The 22399-nt window shown below is 43.3% G+C and overlaps 1 protein-coding gene across 1 annotated transcript; it reads right to left on the bottom strand.

The window, feature by feature from the left end:
- Window positions 1–5111: 5111 nt before the first annotated feature.
- Window positions 5112–7444, bottom strand: USP27X (ubiquitin specific peptidase 27 X-linked). Its single transcript, XM_033201465.1, is given in 3 exon segments — window positions 5112–6035; window positions 6038–6127; window positions 6130–7444. Coding segments are annotated over 3 exon segments (1311 nt in total). The 5' UTR covers window positions 7322–7444; the 3' UTR covers window positions 5112–6006.
- Window positions 7445–22399: the final 14955 nt, after the last annotated feature.

Raw genomic sequence — 22399 nt, 5'->3', positions numbered from 1 at the left:
CTCCCCTCAGGACCATCTAGATTGTGAGCACACATGAGGCCGGGCTTCTGTAGCAGGCTGGATTACTTTCCAGACACACCACCATGTCGTTTAAGTATATCATTCCTCTGGGGTCTAAAATTTCTTACCACAGTGAGTTTCAACTTTAAAATATTTTAGTAGCAGAACCCTTTCTGCAAGTATTACCTGGAATCCCCCCAAATACCAAACAAGAGGAGAGCTTCTCTGGTTGAAGTAGGGTTGAGAGTTCTGATCTCACCAACTTACTCTCCTTGTTCCCTGAAGTGCTCTCCAAGGTGCTCCCTGGGCCATCTTCATAGACTCCTTGGACTCCAGGAAGGTGTGATAACGAATAGATCAGCGGTTCTCAAAGTGTGGTCCCAGAACCAGGAGTATGGGCATCACCTGGGAATGTGTTGGAAATGCAAATTCTCAAGCCCCCATCCCAGATCTACTGAACCAGAAACTCTGGGGGTGAGACCCAGCAATCTGTGTGTTAATGAGCTCTGCTGGTACATGAGGACCTCTGATGCATATTAAAGTTTGAGAAATTACCAGAATATTGTATTCAGGAGCTACTGGAACAAGGCTGAAGTGTTGCCCAAGATTAACATTTCTTGAGTGCTTAAATTAACCCAAGCTTCTTTGGAAGGTTATTTTCCATCCACCATTTTCTTTTGCCTGAGTGATATTACAGACACTCTTAAGACACTTTCTTGTACCTGAGCGAGATTATAGACATTCTCAAGGCAAAGACACAACTTTGCAATGGCCTGAGTCCCTCTGAATTGATTCAGTATCAGGAGGCCGAGGTGGGAGGATTATTTGAGCTCAGGAGGTCGACGCTGCAGTGAGCCATGATTGCACCATTGCACTCCAGCCTGGGTAACAGAATGAGACCCCATCTCAAAAGAAAATGAATAGGCCGGGCGCGGTGGCTCAAGCCTGTAATCCCAGCACTTTGGGAGGCCGGAGGGGTGGATCACGAGGTCAGGAGATCGAGACCATCCTGGCTAACACGGTGAAACCCCGCCTCTACTAAAAAATACAAAAACTAGCCGGGCGAGATGGCGGGCGCCTGTAGTCCCAGCTACTCGGGAGGCTGAGGCAGGAGAATGGCGTGAACCCGGGAGGCGGAGCTTGCAGTGAGCGAGATCGCGCCACTGCACTCCAGCCTGGGCTACAGAGCGAGACTCCGTCTCAAAAAAAAAAAAAAAAAAAAAAAAAAAAAAAAAAAAAAAAGAAAATGAATAAATGAATAAATAAACAAACAAATAAATCACAGAGATGAGTAGGGACTCCTATCCTTAGTCATTAGACAGAAATAATGAAGTTCCTCCTAATTTTTCTTGACAAAAAGACTTCAGGCTGATCTCATTTCACAGAGGCCAGCCCACTCTCTCCTCTTTTTCTTTAAAAAATTTTTTTAAAATAAATAAATTTTTAAGACTCGAGGTCTGAAGTTCATAAAATGACTATCGAACAAAAGAAGCCAGACATAAAAGAATACATGCTGAACAACTGCATTTAGAGAAGGTCTAAAGACAGACAACACTAATCTACAGTGAAAGAAGTCAGGATAGGTGTCTTTGAGTTCTGGGGAGTGTTTTGTTTCTTGATCTGGATGCTGTTTACAGGGATATGTTTACTTTGTAGAAATTCATCAAGTTATATATGATATGTGTACTTTTCCTGTATATCTGATATACTTCAATACAAGAGTTTAAAAGTGGCACTGGGTCACCTGCAGAGCAAGTGTGTAATGACACACTGTGGTGAGTGCTGGGCTACATACTTTCAGAGGATCTGGGCCTTCATTTCTGGGTGTGAAACATACATTTGGAGGAAACACAGGTTTCTGGCACCAGGTCTACTGCATTTTGAAAGTAAGAGTTGCATGGGGGCCACTCTGTTTCTTGATTTGAAAAAGGCCTTTTGGTTGATGGCGTCCCTGATCAGAATTCCCTGTAGACAGTGAATAAGAGAGACAGTTACCAATGTGACCTGTAGGCCAGAGTCAGTTTTAGCATCTGGCTACTCCAGGAAATGGTAAATGGCAGGGCCCTGGATTTCTAACCAAATTATGCCACGAAATTGTGGGAAGGAATGTGTAATGGGTGACAGGGCAGTATCTCATTGTTTGGTACATGGTTCTAAACTCTATGGGTGGTTGATGCTCCCAGTTGTGAGCACCCATATTTCACCTGTGCCCTTCTGAGTCCAGATCACAAATTTACATACAAACCAAGTCTCCCAGTCCTAACAGATGTGGATGTAATGAAGTCTCTGTTAAAGAATTAACTTAGCTTGGCGCAGTGGCTCAAGCCTGTAATCCCAGCACTTTGGGAGGCCAAGGTGGGTGGATCACCTGAAGTCAGGAGTTCGAGACCAGCCTGGCCAACATGGCAAAATTCTGTCTCTACTAAAAATACCAAAAATTAGCTGGGCATGGTGGTGGGCGCCTGTAATCCCAGCTACTTGGTAGGCTGAGGCAGGAGAATTGCTTGAACCCAGGAGGTGGAGGTTGCAGTGAGCCGAGATCACGCCATTGAATTGCGCTCCAGCCTGGGCGACAGAGCAAGACTCTGTCTCAAAAAAAAAAAGAAAAAAATTAGCTTAAATTTCACCGGTTCTTGCCCCATCTGCTCATCTAGGAACTCCAGCCCACATGAAAAATAACCCAATTGTGTCTGCAAGTCCCCAGTAGGTTACAAACCAATCCATTTTCACCATCTCCCATGTTCTTTCTTTCTTATTCTGGGCCCCTATCTTTGTATCGTCTGACCATGAAGCTGTTTAAGAACTAGTTACCCCTTCCCTCCCCACCCCTGCCACTGCTGTATTTGTGCTCACCATCGGAATGTTGATGAAGGTGCCAAGGGTGCTACTTCCTGATACCCCTAAAGGCCCTAATCGTAGAGGTGCCTGACCATGTGCCAGACATTCCCAAACATGCCTGGATCTCAGTTTGAGTTTAAGGTTAACACATACCTGCTGAATACATGATGCCTTGGGTTCCACGATGGTATGATCTGAAGGCAGGCACTGGCTGCTGTTACATTCCATTACTCAATTCAGGGGTTTGTGACTGGTAGGGGCATAGGGCTGGCCTTGAATGGCTGCCCTGTTGCTAAGGGACAATGCTGTTTTCCAGATAGAGGTGTGAGGTTCGATTATGAAGTGCCCAGCACAGCTGCTCCCCCTGGCGGTCTGTGCCTTCCACCAGCGGAGACAGAGAGGTCAGGTTCAGCAATCTCGTGCCATTCATAGCTCTCAGTGAGTTCCTCTCAGAACCATCGTTGAGTGCAGGGTATTTAAAAGGGTTTCCTGTGTCAGACAAACCCAAAACGAGGAATGTGCTATTAAAAATGTGAATGCCATACAAGATGAAGAAAGATTGTGGAAATGTTCCAGATTAAAGGAGGCTTAAAGAGATATGACAACTAAATGCAATACTTCACCCTAGGCCAGATTCTGCAATAGAGTGGGAAAATGCTATAAAGGACATTACTGGGTCAACAGACAAAATTGGAATACAAATGGTAGATTAACGTATCATATCAACGTTAAATTTTCTGAAGTTCTACTGTAGTGATGTGGGGAATATGCCTATTCTTAGGAAATGTACACTGACGTATTTAGGTGTGAAGGGCCATGATATATGTAATTATCTTCATATGGTTCAAAAATATACACACCCCCATTTATAAGAGTGCACATGTGCAAATGATAATACAAATGAGGTAAAATTTCACAACGGGTAAATCTGGTAAATAGCATACCAATGCTCTTTATACTATTTTTTATAACTTTTCTGTAAGTTTGAAATGATTCCCAAATAAAAATGTTTAAAAATTTTAAAGGTCACTTTCTGTGCAAGCAGTCAGGATCTGGTGGCACAGGCCTGCCTGGACTCTTCCCCTGGCAGAGATGAAGAATGAGGACATGGCTGTGTCCTTCCAGGTAGGGATACCAGACCCTTCCCAAAAGGTAGTCAGACACCCTGCACGAAGTTGCCAAGTGCCATCCAAAGTCACCCATCTCTTGATCTCTCCCATCCTACAAGACACCAAAAATAACAACTTTTTACATTTTTTCCTGAAAATTATGAGCCCTAGGTGTTAATGAAATCTTGGTTATGAAAGGAAGGTGTATTGATTCATTAACTCATCCATCCATTCATTCATTCAGTTAAAAGTTTTGAATATCTACTTACCATGTGACAGGAGTCAAGGGAATGAGAATGCATCCCAAGGTACAAGAGGAGACACAACTCTTGTCCTAAAAATGCCTATGAGCTAGTTGTGATGCACCCACAGCCACGTAAATAAACACATATTTCCAAATGAGTGGACCATGAAGTAGACCTGGGAAGCAATGGGGAGCCCAGCCTTTTACCAGAGCCAGTGGATCCAAGCCCCATGGATCTGATACACGTTAATTTCCCTCCAGGATTCTCTAGGTAATAATTACTTTTCTACCTGACACTGATGAGAGAAGGACTCATCATAGTGCTTACTCCACCCTGGGTTCATCCCACCTGTTTCCGTTCAGCTCTGTGCAGGCTGCTCCGCCCTCTGTCAGTATCAGGGAAGGGGGCCAACAAGCCACTCCATCAATATCCCTGGGCTGATGGGCCAGTGAACTTTGGAAAACAGTCTTTCTACTGATCTGTGCCTGTGAGTAAACATAGCAACTGAACCCATAATGTTTTTAGAAGACGAAAGACCACCAAATTCCCTCGTGTGCAAACCTGGCAGCCTAATGGCCATGAGAGTCCCATCACTGGGATCTGAATCATGAAAGCAACACGACTGTCCTCCATAAGGACAGAATAATGACCTTATGGGACAGCTATGGTTCTTTCCACCCCCATCCAGGTGGCACCCACTGTGATGTCCTGCACACAAGGGACAAAAGTGGAGTTCATTGCCTTGGTCTCTAAATAGACAGCATTGGGGAGGGAGTTGTGGAGAATGTGTGTGTGACTGCATGTGACATGATGTGTGTCCCTTCTGTCCAGGGGTCTCAGGCGGGACTGACCCCACCTCTGATGCATTCGGGGCTGGCCAAAGAAGTTTCAGGTTTGGATCCAACAAACGTTTACTGAGTCCCTACAAAGTTCCAAGCCTTTACTTTATACTTTGACAACATTTTTTATATCATTTATCTTTAACAAACCCTTTAAGGTAGGAATTATCTGCATTTTACAGATGATAAAACAATCGCAAAGAGGTTCATTGATTGCTCAAGTATACATACAGCTTTTTTTTTTTTTTTTTTTTTTTTTAAACACACACACTATACTCTTAGCTGAGGCTGTCTGCATTGGTTGCTTATCTACAGCATTTTTCTTGTCTTCTCTACTTTTGGAGCGAGTGCTCCCCTTATACAAGCCCCCTTATTTCCTCTCCTTTCACTAGCCCAGGTGGGCTTTTCTTGTTTTAATACTGCATTTAATAGCACAAAAAATCACGAATACAAAGAAACTGGCAAAGGTGTTTGTCAATGATATCCCTGCCTCCTCCACTTTTCTGCTTTCATACCCACATATGTAATGGGCTACATTTTTTAGAAACTTTTCTTTTTCCCCCCAAACATATAACTGTTATGTGATTGGTCAATTGAAGCTGAAACACCCATGGAGAAAGATGTTTTACGGTTACAAGGGCACACCCCCCCACCCCCCCCCTCCCCCCCACACTTCCCACACACATCTTTTGGAGGAATTTAGGATATGTACCAGTGTCAGCATTTTCCTGCTCCTGCCTTCCTTACCCAGAGTGTTTCTACCATTTAATTTCCCTTTCATCAACTGTTTAGACTAGAGCCTCTTCTCCCTCCCCTTCTATTTCTCTTCCAATCAGGACCTTTTGGACACTGGGTACTGTTCAATTCTTACTCTGTCAGGCCCATGGGCCATGGTCAAGTAGGTCCTTTAGATCTCGATGCCAGTTGTAGTATTGGTGTCGTCATCTTCCATTGCAGGTAGGTCTGTGTGTCACTTCAGTAGGCTTGTGTGTTCATTTCTTTCACTTTTCTGACTCATGTTCCAGCACCTGTTTGTGATAGAACAGTAAATACCCTTCACTGTCCAGTACATCCTTAATACTGGCCTTAGTGATGCGGCATCATCACACTTGAACCACTGGTCCTTGTGGTGCCGGATGAAGCTGGTATAGTGGCCACTCTCCAAGGTTCCTTGGTGATTAACTACAGCAAACAAGGAATACTTATTTTCATTGTTTCCACTATTGGTTGGCAGCTGCAATTGTCCATTAATTCTGCTCTCTTTACTTGAGGCCATAAATGGTGTCATATCCAGCTCCAGAGGAAAGGAAATGTATGTAGTGATCTTGCGCCTCTGTTTGGCTGAATGTTCAAACCGTTTGAAATGAAAACAGGCAACGACAGGTAATTTATTCATTGTGAGCTGTTTGGTAGATTCCTGGTAGCTTTGGCAACTACCACATTTGATTTTGGCACTGCTTCCTAAGTGCTCTGGCCTCGTAAACCTCCGCAAGCAGTCCGTGAGGGTGGTGATTCCTGGTATGTGGCTTTCCCCGTTCACACTGCTCTCCCTCCCTGGGCTCATGGGCCAGAAGGAGGTACAAGAGCCAGGCAAGTCCAAACTAATGTCCCAGCATGGGTCTATCGTGGTGGAGACGCCATGGCAGGCTTGACAGGTGACATCAGACTGCAGGCCACCTGTGAAGATTTGGTCTATGATGCAGTTACAGTGGTTGGGATTGTTGGCCGCCTTCCCGACATCATCACCTTTGCAGTGCCTGTGCAGGACATCTAACGCTGCAATGAGGAACTCGTGGGCATCCTGTTGCCTGTACCCTGCTAAATGGCGGGCATGTATCCACACCAGGTGCAGTAACTTATAGGGCACATGAGGAGACGGGTTTCCAGAATACAACTCCCGAAACAGCGACGACATCTCACAGACCAGACACAACTCGGGACTCGGCATCTCACATCGGTGCCTGTCAGAGAGAAAGAAATCTCTCAGTATTGGCGTGTGGGTGAGGGCCTGGACGATGCAGTTCATAAAGCACGTGTTGCCAAGATTGATGAGTCCTCTTAAACCGATCGTAAAGCTGGATGTGATTCTTCTTCTCCTCGGGTTGTGCCCCAGCAGTTCTAATTCTGGTTTGGTTGTTTCCCAGGTTGGGAATTTCTCGCCAAGGCCTGGCACTGAACACTGCTGGTGAGAAACCTCTGTTGAGGTGGAGGCTTGTAATTTCAAAGCTTCTCCTTGCTCTTCTTTGGCAATTTGCTCAATGTCTTTGTCATATACATAGTCCTTACACATAAAGCAGTATATACCTCCGTAATACAGGTCTACGGCTAAGTTGTGTTGTTTCGTCTCGGCGTGCTCGTGAATGTGTTTCTCCGTGAAGCAGCCAAAGAAACACAGAAAGGCAAGAGTGGAGTCTGTTCAGATGGGTGCCACACACATGGCAGATGCACGACTTTGCCTTGCTTTCCTGGTCTCCGGGGTTCCACACCACACGAAGCACTGGTAGATAACCCGCAGTTCCTGCCTCCAGTTCTCTCCCACCTTAAAGCTGTTCACGTGGGAACAGCCTGGTGGCCCCACGGCAAAATCCACATCCAGGCATCCGCCCCCAGGGCCGCGCCGGGGCCGGGGCCGGGGCGGGGGCCGGGGCCTAGGCTGCGGCGGGGTACGGAGGCGGGTCTGGGGCCGGGGCCGGGGTCGGCGGCGCGGGGCACGACTGCGACGCGGAGAGGGATCGGGGGGCCGCGGTGGATCGGAGGGAAGGGTGGGGGGAGGAACCTCGTCGCTGCTGCCGCCACCGCCGCTCCGCGCTGGGTTCTCATCCTCCAGCTCCAGCTTCGGCTCCTGCTCCGCCTCCCGGACCGGCTCGGGTTCGGGCTCCAGCTTGAGCTCAGCCCGGCGGCCCGGACCCTCCGCCGTCTCCACCTTCCCGGCGGCGTCCACCTTCCCCGCCGTCTCCACCTTCTCGGTGGCGTCCACCTTCCCCGCCGCCTCCACCTTCCCCGCCGCCTCCGCCTTCCCCTCCACCTTCGCCTCCGCCTCCACCTTCCTCTCCGCCTTCTCCGCGGTCTCCGCCGTCTCCGCCTCCTCTACCTCCTCCGCCTCCACTGGCGGCAGCTCCTCCCCCTGCTCGCAGGGCTCGGGCGGCCACTGGGCGTGGCGGCGCGGGGGCCACGCAGACCTGGGGTGTCCCCCGCCCGGCCTGAGGGAGCGCGGTGGCTGTGGCAGCTGGACCCAAAAGGGACTTTCACTGAAGGAGGCGGCGGCGGAAGCAGGCGACGCCCCCGGGAATCCTCCCGCCGAAGCCCCCTAGTGGAGGCTGCTTCTGCAGCCAGGCCCCGTTTCCTTTAATTCAGTATTTCCCAAACTTGCTTGTTCACGAGAATCCGTGGGAGCGTGTTAAAATTACAGATTCCTCGGCTCCACCCGCAGGCCTACTGAATCAGAATCTCGAAGGGAGGTACTCCGAACCTGTATCTCTAACTAGGGCCCCAGAGGCTGCTTATGATCAGGCAAGTTTGGGAAACACAGCTCTAATTCATTGAGGCTGGCGGGAAGGGGGGCGGGGACCGCGCAGTCTCTTTAAGGCGCTTCCAGCTCTCGGCTCCAATCGCTGCTCTGACCCCCTTCATCGTCTCCTCCCCTCTCCTCGTCCTTCCCCTCGTCCATGCAGGCTTCTCCTAGCCACTGCGGGGCTGGGAGCCGAGCGGGTGCCAAGTCCAGAAATGTTTTTGAGGCTGTGAAATGCCCCCTCTGAGGGGGGTCCTGGGGAGCGCAGGCAGAAGCCGTGACAGGCCATCATTTCGGCGGCAGAGCCTTCCTCTAGCCCCGTCCCAGTCTCCCCTCCCACGCCAGGTCCTGCCCTTCCCGAAAAGGATGAAGCTCCAGCTGCAGTTCTGGGGAGGCCTGGACCCCAGCTCCGGAGGGGCCGGGCTACTAAGGCCGCTGGGCCTGGAGAGGCGTGTCCCTGGCCCATCTTATCAGCGCTCTGCAGGGTCTGGGCCTGCTGCTCGCGTCCTCCTGGGCTCCCAAGGCCACGGGTGGGTTGATGGCGTGACAGCCGGCCTCCTGACCCAGCAGACGCTGAGCAGCCCGAGGGCACAATCCTGCTCTTCTCTCCAAGGCCAGCTGGAGGGACGAGGCACGACAAGGCCATCCCTACAGCTGGCACTTCCCCTATAGCTGAGAGGGGGCTAAACTACAGGATACAGTCCTAAGACCCTTAAGCCCTGGCAGCGTCCCGGAGTGGGCAGCAGGTGGAAGTGGCAAGAAGCCTGTGGAGCTACCAGCAGGGAGAGGGGGTCGGACATGGGGCTGAAGGGCCTCTGGGAACCCCTGTGCCAAGGGGCTGTTGGCACTGGGCAGCAGCACCCCAAATCCCACGAGGAGTGTGCCCAGAGCAAGTGGCTCAGACCTTAGGCATGGCTCAGGGGTGTCGGGCTGTAGCTGCTGGTCTCAGACAGTGCAGCCCAGGGCAGGCATCAGGACATGGGTCGGAAGAGAAAGAGTGTTCTAGGAAGAGTCCAGTCCCCGAGTGCTGATGGTGGCTGACTGTAGCTGTCTGGCTTGTGCAGCTGTGCTGCCTGACTGTACATACCCCAGCAACATTCTCCTTGCTCAGCACTGGACATCAGCTCTCCACCTGGCTCCTTCCTCCAGGGAAGGGACGGGGAGGCCTCCTAGGATTAGCAGCAGGAGTTGGTCCTCAGGAATCAGGAGCCCTTGAAAGGAGGATGCCTGGTTCCCATACAACTGAGGGTCACCCTGGGCCCTACCCTTCCTGAGTCAGCTCTTGCTTCAATTCCTTGAAGCACCCTAGCATCCTTTCAGTAAGTGCCTATCCTTTGTGGCCTGCAACCAGAGGAACTGCAACTAGCACACTCACTGAAGGAATTCTGCTGCTGCTGCTGCTGCTGCTGCTGTTCTTGCTGCTGCTGCTGCTGCTAAAAACAACCGAGGTCATGGATGAGGGGATGGAGGATACTCTCATCCCACCTCCAGACTGACAACAAAAAGACCTAAAGATCTCTGTGTACCTGGGACTGTCTACCATTGAAGATTAGCCATGGTAACTTGTTGACTCAGTGATCAACTTCCTGCAGAAGCCCACCTGGACTCTGCCCAGGCCAGTGTGTTCTGAAAATGGAGGGCTGTGTCACCATTCACTCAACAAATGTTTATTCTGCACTGACGGAGGGCCAGAGGTACTAAGAGCTGTGGACACAGCACTCCAACCTACCCCAGGGCTACTGAAATCAGGGATGGCTTCCCCAAAAGGCACACTAAGGAAAGTCTGTGTGACTAGCAGAGAAGAGGCACCCAAAAACAAAAAATCAAAAAAGAAAAAATACCAGAAACAGTTTGACATTTGATTTTTTTTAAGTATTCCTCGTGGGAAAAATCAGAACTTTGTTGTACTTCCTTACATTCATTTCCTGATTACATGATGCTTTTGTTTTGAATCACGTATGGAGGGTGTCACCAGAATCTTTAGATGCTTTGTCCTTATGTGGATCTGGACCCAGATCCTGGCAAATGTTACCATCTCTGCCTCACAAAGATCTGACAGAATGCAGGCAGTAGGGGCAATCCTTAGGAGAGACAGCTCTCCTTCGCAGTAGATGCACCTGGGTGATAAATCCAACTCTGACCACAAGATGGCAAAAGAGTAAATGACAATTCCTCATATATTTTTGTATGTTTATATAAAACTATTGGTTTATATAAAATGCTCTCTAAAAATATTAAGAAAAACGTGTGCTCCTTCACACATTTTTGGGTTGATATCTGACATTTTGCATCATAAATGTCAATTGGCTGCAAATAATGTAATTTGTGACAAATGTTAATATTCAAAAATAAAACTGTTATGTCACTATTTCACATGAATCCAGTGAAACCTAAATACCTTAGTGATTTGAGAGCCACCATCATCTGTTTTAAAAATTTATAACTGAGCTCTTCTTTGATACTTGGAAGTTGTACGTTTTCCCTTTTCTCAGCTCTTAATTCCATTCTGTTTTTCCAACAGAATTTTGTCTCAATAATTGTCTATTTTTGCACTTGAAATGTTTTTATTATACTATAGTATTTCTCTGCAGCAAAAATGCGTATATATTTTTCAATTTAAATGCTTTTTAAATGTTTCTCTGATTTTAAGGCTCTAAGTGTTGTTTAAAAATTTGCTCTTGCTTGAATTATCATGACAATTAGAATAAAATGAATCAAAACATTGTGAACATATTACAAATTTTGATAGGTAATTATAAACATAAACAAAAGTTCATTGTAGATAGGGCTTTTAAAAACATATTAATGGGTGTATCCATGGATAAACATTGCTTTTTGCTAGATGAGATAGGCTTCAGAATCAATTGTCTTCCTATTTTTTGTTTGGTTAAATGTTAGCACACAGAAACCTCATTCATATGAATAAGTGAATAGGAATGGACATTTGTTTTAGCAATGCATGCAAGTCTTTGAATTCCTTTGGGATATATGGAGGAAATGACACACTTATTTATCCTCAAAATTATTTCTCATAATTATCAACTGATAACTTCATAGGTTTCTTCTTCAATTCTACTGGAAGCAAAGAATTGGAAACCATCTGAGTTGCAAAAGCATTTGATCCCCATTCATTTGTTAGAGCAAGTTGTTTGTTTACCATCATCAGCAGTGTTTGTCCTGTGCCCCAAGGATTTTACATCACAGGGCAGTGCACCCAGGTTAAGATTCAGGATAGGTAAAAGATATGCTTTTTCTTTTGTAAAGTACAAAAAAGACCATTGTGAAAGGGGAGATAGAAAAAGAGAACCAGCTTGATTCCTACACTGCAAGTGTGTTCTCTGGCAGGTCAATTTTAAAGACTACACAGGAAATTTGAGGATATAGAAATTGATCCCCTTAAAACTCCTGTATTCCAGGGTGATGCACATTCCACTTTAAAAGTTGCTGGTTTATATTTATTATTATAAAAGTAATATATACAATATTTGTGTTTTTTAATAACAAGGTATAGAAGGCATAACATGAAAAGTTAAAGCTCTTCCCTCCCCCACCAATCACACCCATTTTTATTCCCCTGAGATAACTACTTGTTAGCAGTTTCACATTTAGCCTTTAAGAAATTGTCTATCAAATACAAGGATGTTTTATACATGCAGTTGTCCCTCGGTATCCGTGGGAGATTGGTTCCAGGACCCCTGTGGATACCAAAATCCATAGAGATTCAGGTACCTGATATAAAATATTGTGTAGTATTTGCATATAACCTATACACAGCCCCTCATATACTTTGAATCATCTCTAGGTTACTTTGAATCATCTCTAGGTTACTTTTTGTATCATACCTGATACAATGCAGATGCTATGTAAATAGTTCCTGTACTCTACTGTTTAGGCAGTGATCCCCAACCTTTTTGGCACCACCAGGGACCCATTTTGTGGAAGACATTTTTTTTTTTTTTTTTTTTTTTTTTTTTACCAGCAGTGGGGAAAGGATGGGAGGCTCTAGGGGCAGGCAGATGATTTCAGGATGAAACTGTGGCACCTCAGATCACCAGGCATTAGATTCTCATAAGGCGCGTGCAACTTATATCCCTCGCATGCGCAGTTCACAATAGGGTTTGTGCTTCTATGAGAATCTAATGCCGCTGCTGATCTGAAAGAGGCGGAGCTCAGGCCATAATGCTGGCCTGCTCGCTGCTCACCTCCTGCTGTGCGGCCCCCTTCCTGACAGGCGGCCCCAGGGTTGGAGACTCTTGGTTTAGGGAATAGTGACAAGAAAAAAAGTCTGTACCTGTTTGGTACAGATGCAACCATCCTTTTTTTTTTTTTTCTGAATATTTTCGGTCTGTGGTTGGTTGAATCCCACGACTCAGAACCCACGGATAGGGAGGTCCAACTGTATTTTTTAATGAAATATAATTTAGACTGTAATATATAGACGTTCTCTCCAAATTGATCTACACACCCAATGCAATGCCAGTAAAAACTTCCAATGAGTTTTTTGGGGTAGACTTTAAAAGTGATCCTTAAATTACCATAAAAGACTAAAAGGCATTTTCCCCCTTCTCTTTCTCCTTTCTGGAAATGAGGATTTAAAGGCTATAGCTGATAGCCATTTTGCAACCAATCATGATGGAAAGACCAAAAAGCTGATCACCTCTGGACCTATTCTTATATGAGAAAAAAACATCATATTTTGTCAGCTCTAAGAGGTATATCTCTGCATGTTTCAACATCCCTGAAATATTTAAATGACAGTTTATGATTATATTTGGCAGCATTTTTTTTCTTTCTTGGTGGCACATAATATACTGGAGTGTCTCACAGGCAATAATGTCTTAAGATCAGTGTAATGTTCAAAATGCCATCCTATTTAAGTCTTTGTTATTTGGATCCTGGTTATATGTAGCTGAATACAATATTCCTAGGTGATAGCAAGCTTCCTATTTTCACTCCTGGTGGAGTTTCAAGTTCTTTTCCTGGCTTTTAAGGCCCTACTGAATCTGGCTCTAGACTCTTAGACCTCACTTTCTATCAACTTAGCATTGCCTCAAACAAACTCGATTTATTGCTGTTCCTTGAATAAGCTAAGCTGGCTTCTGCTTCCAGGCCTATGCCCTTATTGTTGTTTCTCCTTCTTCTTCTTCTTCTTCCTCCTCCTCCTCCTCCTCCTCCTCCTCCTCCTCCTCTTCTTCTTCTTCTTCTTTTTCCTCTTCCTCTTCCTCTTCTTCTTCTTTTGGAAGCTCTTCCCTTAGACACCATCACCACATGATATGTTAAATCACCACCACATGATATATTATATATTACACACATACACACACACATAATTAATATAAACTCCATGAGAGTAAAATGTTTACTAGTCTATTCCCAGTGCCTCCTTGGGACTTAATACATATTTAAATATTTATAAAATGAAAAAATGTATGTTTTTCATCTGGCATGAAATCAACCATATTTTCATATGTTTATTGATCATTTTGTATTACCTTTTTTGCAAACTACCTAATGACATCCTTTGCCTATTTTTCTTGTGGCTTCTTGTTAATCATTATCATAAGTAACACTTGTATGGTACTTGAAGTATCCCAAAAACTGTTCTATTAAATTACTTAACCCTCACCACAATTTTAAGAAGTAGGTGCTGTTATCATCCCCATTTTACATGTGAAGGAACTGAGGGAGATTGAGAGACACCCAAGAGTTTGGGCTCTTAACTACTGGCCCATTGTGTGTCAGAGTCTAGTGTACATATATGTTTTTCCCATTTATCATTGACTGTTGTATTTTACTTTTTTTTTTTTTTACCATATGATGTTTAAGATTATTATGTAAACAAGTTTCTGAAACTTTTATTTATGGATCCTGAATTTTAGTGTCTTATTTGTGAAAAAGTTTTTTTTTTGCCTGATTATAAAAGTATAGAACAAGAGAAAAAGGCCTGAGACCAAAAAAAAAGGGGGGGGGCTTGATGATTTCAACACGAGTATAAGGCCAGAAGGGCTTAAGTTTAGTGACCAAGAATGAGGAGAGTGACATAAGCAGAGGATGAGGATAGAGGTGCAGGCAGGGGCCAGATTACCTGGAGCTTTGTAGACAATTATATAGAATTTGAATATTGTCTCCATTGCAATGAGAATCATTTGAAAGGTTTTAAGCAAGGACATGACATGAAATAATTTATGGTTTACATACAATAATGTAATCAAATCATAATAGTAATTAATATTTATTAATTGCTTATGATATGCCAGGCAGTGTTTTATAAGTGTCTTATAACACCCTGATGGAGTAGGTACTAATATTATTCTCACTATGCAGATAAGGAAACTGAGGCACAAAAACCTTAAGTACCTTCAACTTGCTTACGCTTACTTTTTGCTTCTGTGCCTCTTCCCATTCAGAATATACCTAATTTCAACAATGAGATGTCTGATGCCTACTTTTTCCAGGCCACTGATGTCTCACTAGTGGCCTGCAAGTCTTCACCTGGGTAAAGATAAGGGAAAGAGCAAATCCACTTAGCACCAGGGCCCCTAGGTCTAAGAGTTGATCAGGTAGGCTTCTCCCATCCATTTGGACCATGCCCAACCGCTCAGGAATAGCCATGCTGCTGGCCCATTCATGATACTAAGGGAGTCAGCTCAGCAACCCCTGCTACCATTGCAGCAGGACTAGGCCTTACATCCTGTACTCCTATAGCCATACCAGCAATCAGGGAACTGAGGAATGGGATCATCAGGATCTACCACAGGCTTCCAGGAGATTGCAGCCCTACAGAGGGAAGAAGCAAGGCTAGTGGTGTGGAAGGGGCAGGGAATGGAGTAGCCCAAGCCTTCCTTCAAGCACACATCTAGCCCCAGGTAGCCTGCAGCCACGTAATTCCAATGGCCCAGGCCCTTCTCTGGCTGAAAGAAAGGAAAGGCTCAAAGAGACAGCAAAGTCAAGGTTGTAAGGGATGACAGCAATGATGTAGATTATACTGCATCATACCGTGACCAGTTATTTCCCCAGTTTTCACCACATAGTGCCCCAGCTAGTCTGTTTCTTAGCATTCCTCAGTCTTCAGTACCTCTGACTGTACCCCTTCAGAATGATGCCCATTTGACTTATACTTTTGATTCTCTACCTATCTGCATTACATGGGCTCTGTATCAGCCTCCTGCATGCTGGCACAACACCTGGCAAACTGCCTATCTATCTTGCCCCTGCCTTTTAGGAAAACCCTGGAATCCCCAAATCTGTGTCCAGTGTGGAGGTTAGTCCTGTGGGATATAGCTGGCCCTGGGCCTGAGCTTAGACAGAAGCACCACGAAGAACACATTCTGCAATTTTACTCACCGAAGTGTGGAATCTGACTTCTTGTGCTTGTTCTGAATGCCTTTTTCAAGTTTGAAGAGTGGGGAAGGGTATATTGCACCCAAATTGGCAATAAAAATCTTAATCACACTTCTAATTCTTTTTCAAAATATTAATCCTTTTAAAATCACAAAAAGCAATACAAAATAAAATTATATAACCCCAATAGAAGGAAATTCAGCAATGTCTAGCACAATTACATGTGTATTCACTATTTGACTCAGTAATCCCACTTCTAGGAATCTAACCCAAAGATACAAAATGACATATACACAAGGTCATTCATTGCAGCACTATGTGTAATAACAAAAGACTGGAGGAAAATAAATGTCCGCCACTAAGGGAATAGTTGAATAAATTGTAGTGGAGCCATGAAATGAAGTACTATGGAATGAGACAGATTTCTATATAGTGAGATTAGGATTAATAGCTGGAATATATTGTTAAGTGGACAAACCAAGTACAGATCATTGTATATAGTATGCTACCTTTTGTGTAAGAAAGTTGGGGAAATACAAATATTTACAGAAACATTTACTTACATCTTAGAAATAAATGGTACAATGGAATGTAATTAACTTAAATGGTTACTTATGGGGAAAGGAGGAAATAGGGTGGAGGGAATAGGCAAGAAAATGAGATGTTTCTAAAGTCCCTTGTTTTACAGCTTTGACTTTAGAATCCTGTCCATTAAAAAGAAAAAAAAAATCTCTAAAAGCAAACTGAATCGAAAGACCCTAACTGTGTAGCAAATTGATAGTATAACCACACAGAGAAAATGTTTATTTCAAGTAACTTAGAAACAATGTTCTGACTATACATCTCCCATGGGATATACCCCAAAGAAAAAAGGAACTGTGTTCAGTGGTCTTTTGCTAGTAGTAGTATTGGTATTATTATTTTGAAACTGTTAAATGTATGTTGTAGGATGAAACAAATAAGTAATTATGATAATGTTGTCAGGAATCAAGATTTTTAACATAAAGTAAGTAAAAGCATGCAGTTAAAAAATTTAAAAATAAAAAACTCTAGTCTTACTTTTGGAATACAAATATCCATGTAAACTTACAACTTATTTTTCTTTTTCTAAAAAGTACATATTTTCTAGTTCTGTCCACTGAAAAGACATAGCAGAATGGTCTCTAAATATCATTTCCTACCAAAAGGAGCCAATCCTCCTTGGAGAAATGATGGTTTCCAGGTCTGTAACAGGAAAAATACAAAACGAATCTGGAACATCTTGGTTTGCTAGAAAGCAATGAGATATCAAAGACTAATGGAGTTATGTCAAAAGAACACAGGAACCATGATGAAGGGGTTCTCACTTGCCCATATTGGGACAATTAAAGATGCTGCAGTTCATGAAGCATCAAATGTATAAAATTCATGAGTTCATAATGACATTAAAAAACGTTGGTCACCCCTGAGTGATACTAGGGCAACAAATTATTATTGCAAAAATAAATAAAGAGAAAAACTAAGAATTTATGTCACCTTTCCAGTATGAATTGCATTTCAGGGTAACCAAATAGTTAAAGACGTTCTTCTGTATGTGACAGTCCCAAAAATGCAGGAGAAATTGTAGAATTAGGTATATCCCCTTTGCAATCCCTAATGAAATAATAGATCCAGGCCAAGGTTGCTTAACCCTGGCACTATTGACATTAGTGGCTAGATAATTATCTGGGGGCTGTCCTATGCACTGAAGGATTTTTAGCAGCATCTCTTGCACCTATCCACTAAATGCTAATAGCACTCCCCCATCCGCCACCCCCCCAACCAGTCGTGACAATAAAAAATGTCTCCAGACGTTGTCAAATGTCCTCTGGGGGACAAAATTTCCTCCAGTTGAGAACCACTAATCTAGGGCAATGATCATGAACAAATAAAAAAGATTAGGTAAAATAATTGTTGGAACTTTGCAAAGGAGGGATCAGGTTGATATCACATGAACCCACCAATCAATTTTAGCATCTTTAGTGGAAGAGCTACATATTATGCGCCTCCTGATATGATACAATAGGAAGCATGCAGCATCACCTGTGATGTATTGATAATGCCAAAAATAAAAATTGAACCGAAATCTAATCAAATGTCTAGCTCTCTAACTCCCAGTTTATGGTGAATATAGGAGATAGAAGAACAAGTTTGATGTCACCACTGGGAAATAATCAGCCAAATCCAGAATGTGGGATATTTTATAGGAAAATGACCTGATTAACAACCAAATTAAATGCTACATTCAGTTTGGATCCTTTTTTTTTTTTTTAAATCAGCTTTAAAAGTACTTCTTGACACAATCATGGAGATTTGAATATGAATTGGTATTTAATTATATTTAGGAATTATTATTAATTAGAAAATTATGGTAATGATATTGTAGTTATTTAAAAATATTTTTCTGTTAGAGATGCATACTCACATTGAGTGAAATTATATAATATCTAGGATTTGCATTTAAAAGACTCCCACAAATCTTAGGGTGGGGAGGATAAATGAAAGAAGATTCGCAAAATGTGGAAAATTGTTGAAGCTGTGTAAACGGGGTTCATTTTACTTATCTCTCTACTTTTTGTGTATATTTAAATCTTTCCATAATAAAATGGTTTTTTCAAAACAGAGCAATGGAATTTCTGTTTCCAGAAAGATGTAGTAGGTGTACTTTTCCCTATTCTACCTGCTAAGTACAGTTATAGACCCTGGACATTGTATAAAACATAAACATAAGAAGACTCTGAAAAGTAGATAGTATAAGGCAGATAGCTATAGACCTCAGAATGACACAGGAATGACACAGCAGTGAGTCCCCTGAGGATATTTTTCCCTCATATATGCTGGGCTGAGTGCTGGAGAAGCTGATAACCTGGAAACACCAATGAGCATAGACAAAAAAGGAAAGAAGAAAGAAAGAAGAGAAAGAAAGAAAGAAAAGAAGGAAGGAAGGAAGGAAAGAAAGAAAGAAAGAAAGAAAGAAAGAAAGAAAGAAAGGAAAGAAAGAAAGAAAGGAGAAAGAGAGAGAAGAGAGAGAGAAAGAAAGAAAGAGAAGGAAGGAAAGAGAGAAAGAGAGAAAGAAGAAAGAAGAAAGAAAGAAAGAAAGAAAGAAAAAGAAAGGAAGGAAGGAAAGAGAAAGAGAGAAAGAAAAGAGAGAAAGAAAGAAAGAAAAAGAAAGAAAGAAAGAGAAAGCTTTAAGGCTTAAAAAAAGCCTGCTCTCTCTAGGCAAAGGAACAGAAAAGGGGCAACTTTCATGACAGAAGAGTTTTAGGTAATAATCACCACTCTACTCCAAACAAACACCACAGAAAAAATTGTGGTACCACCCATGCTAACAGTGGCCAAATGGGAAACTTGGACTTCCACCCTTGGCAGGCTGTAACAAAGTGCCCAAATCCCCCATCAGGGAGGCATCAGAGAAGGACAAGTTGGGAGCCAAAACTAATTAGCTCTAGGCAATAGCAAGCACCCTCTGACACAGTGTCAGTGGAGACTACATAGGAAGCCTGGACTTCCATGGCCACCTGGAAATAACGAGGGGGTCCCTCCTCTTTTACCCACTGGGGTGGTATCAGAGGAGGTCTAGTGTAAAATCAGCACTTTCACAAACAGCCAGCAATTACAAGCACACCCCCCACCATTATCACCATGGTGTTAGTGGAGAGCATAAGGAACCATAACAAGGCATCCCTGCTCCTCTCGGCCTGTGCGCTATCAGTAGAAGCATGGTAGGGAACATGAACTCCCACCTTGCCAAGGAGTAATGGGGAGACCCTCCTCCCAGTATCAAAGGAGGCTCAATGGAGAATCTGGACTTCTACTCCATCTGGCAATAATGAAGTGGCACTCCCCTTTTCCTGTCAGACCAGTGTCAGAAGGAGCCTGATAAAACAGAAGATCCAGAGTCTCATAACATAACACTCCAAATATCCAGGTTTCAGTAAAAAATCACTTACATCAAGAGCTAGGAAAATCTCAAATGAGAAGAGACAATCAAGAGACACCAACAAGATGACACAGATGTTCATAAAGATGCTTCGACAATAAATTACAAACATAATCAAGACAAATGAAAAAGTATAAAGTCTCAGCAAAAAAATAGAAGATATAAAAAGAACTAAATGGATTTATTGCAGGGGGCATTGTTTGTTTGAGATGGAGCCTCACTTTCTCTCCCAGGCTGGAGTGCAGTGGTGCAATCTCAGCTCATTGCAATCTCCACCTCCCAGGTCCAAGCAATACTCCTGCCTCGGCCTCCCAAGTAGCTGGGATTACAAGCTCCTGCCACCAGGCCCAGCTAATTTTTTTTTTTTTTTGTATTTTTGGTAGAGATGGCCAGGCTGGTCTCAAACTCCTGACCTCAAGTGATCTGCCCACCTCGGCCTCCCAAAGTACTGGGATTATAGGAGTGAGCCACTGCACCCGACCAGATATTTTAAAACTGAAAAACATGATAACAAATTGTAAAACATAATAGATGGATTCAATAGCAGAATAAAGTGGACAGAGGAAAGAATCAGTGAACTTGAAGAGATAGAAAAATAGAAATTACCCAGTGTGAATTACAGAAAGAAAACAGTCAAGAAAATAATAATAATAAACAGACCTGGGGAACATGTGGGACTACAATAAAAGATCAAACATGTGTGTCATGGAAGTTAAAAAAAAAAGAGAGAGAGAGGAGAAAAAAAGATGAGGCTGAAAAAGTATTCAAAGAAATAATGGCTGAAAATTTCCCAAGACATAAACTTACAGATTCAAGAAGTTGAGTAAGCCTCAAATAGGATAAACACAAAGAAATCCATGCCAGGAAACATCATAATCTAACTTTTGAAAACAAAATCTTGAAGGCAGTAAGAGAGAAACACCACCTTGTCTATAGGGGAAAAACAATTTAGATCACAGAGAATTTCTCACCAAAAACCCATGGAAGCAAGAAGTAAGCGGCACAACATTTTTCATGTGCTGAAGGAAAGAATTGTCAATCCAGAATTCCATATCTAGCAAAAATATCCTTCAGGAATGAAGGGGAAATCAAGACATTTGCAGATGAAGAAAACGGAGAATTTGCCACCAGCAAACCTGCCTCAAAAGAATGGCTGAGCTGGGAGCAGTGGCTCACACCTATAATCCCAGCACTTTGAGAGGCTGAGACAGGCACATCACCTGAGGTCAGGAGTTCAAGACCAGCCTGGCCAACATGGTGAAACCCCATCTCTACTAAAAATACAAAAATTAGCCAGGCATGGTGGTGTGTGCCTGTAACCCCAGCTACTTGGGAGGCTGAGGCAGGAAAATCACTTGAGCCTGAGAGGCAGAGTTTGCAGTGAGCTGAGATCACACCACTGCACTCCAGTCTGGTCAACAGAGTGAGACCCTGTCTCAAAACAAAAAAACAAAACAAAACAAAAAGTAGGTAAATACAATAGATGTGTCCTTTTCCTCTTGAGTTTTCTAAATTATGTTTGATAGTTAAAACAAAAATTATAACACTATCTGATGTGGTTCTCAATGTATGCAAAGGAACTATTTAAGACAATTAAATTATAAAGGCAGTAGAGTAAAGAGAGGTAAGGTTCTACACTTCACCCAAAGTGGTAAAATGTCAACACCAGTAGAATGTGAAAAGGTCTGTATATATAATGTAACACTTAGAGCAACCAATAATAAAAATGATACAAAGAGTTACACTTTAAAAACACTATAGATAAATAGAAATTCAATTATAAAAAAGAAAAGTTCAAGTAACTCACAGGAAGGCAGGAAAAAGAATAGAGAAACAAAAAAACAAAGACATCAAGCACAATAAGCAAATGAAATGTCAGACTTAAGCCCTAACATATTAATATCAAAAACTGGAAACAAAAGTAGCCAGGTGTGGTGACATGGGCCTGTAGTCTCAGCTACTAGGGAGGCTGAAGTGGGAGGATTGCTTGAGCCCAGGAGTTCAAGGCTGAAGTAAGCTATGATCACATCACTGCACCTGTACACCTGCACTCCAGCCTGGGTGACAAATCCTGTCTCCCCCCCAAAAAAAAAAAAAAAAAAAAAACCTGGAAACATACCATCTCAAAATGTTCTTTAATAGATGAATGGTTAAACATACTGTGATACATCCATACTATGGAATACTATTCACCAATAAAAGGACAAACTATACACACGACTTGGATGGATCTCAAGGGCATTATGTTGGGTGGGGAGAAAAGCCATTTGCAAAAGATCACAAACTGTATGATTCAATTTACATGACATTCTTGAAGTGACAAAATTACAGAGATGGGAAACAGATTAATGGTCACCAGGGGTTAGGAATGGTAGGTGGGAGGGGAATGAGTATGACTACAAAGGGGCAGTAGGAGGAAGACCTTTGTGGTGACGGAACAGTTCTGTATCTTGCTTGTGGGATCTACATGTGATAAGATGATGTAGAGCTATACACACAACATTTTTCCAATGCCCATTTTCTGTTACACAAGCTGTGACCATTGGGGGAAACTGAGCAAA

Source organism: Trachypithecus francoisi, unplaced genomic scaffold, assembly GCF_009764315.1.
Source record: "Trachypithecus francoisi isolate TF-2019V2 unplaced genomic scaffold, Tfra_2.0 Lachesis_group6, whole genome shotgun sequence".
Lineage (NCBI taxonomy): Eukaryota > Metazoa > Chordata > Mammalia > Primates > Cercopithecidae > Trachypithecus > Trachypithecus francoisi.
This window is presented reverse-complemented; position numbering and strand designations above follow the sequence as displayed.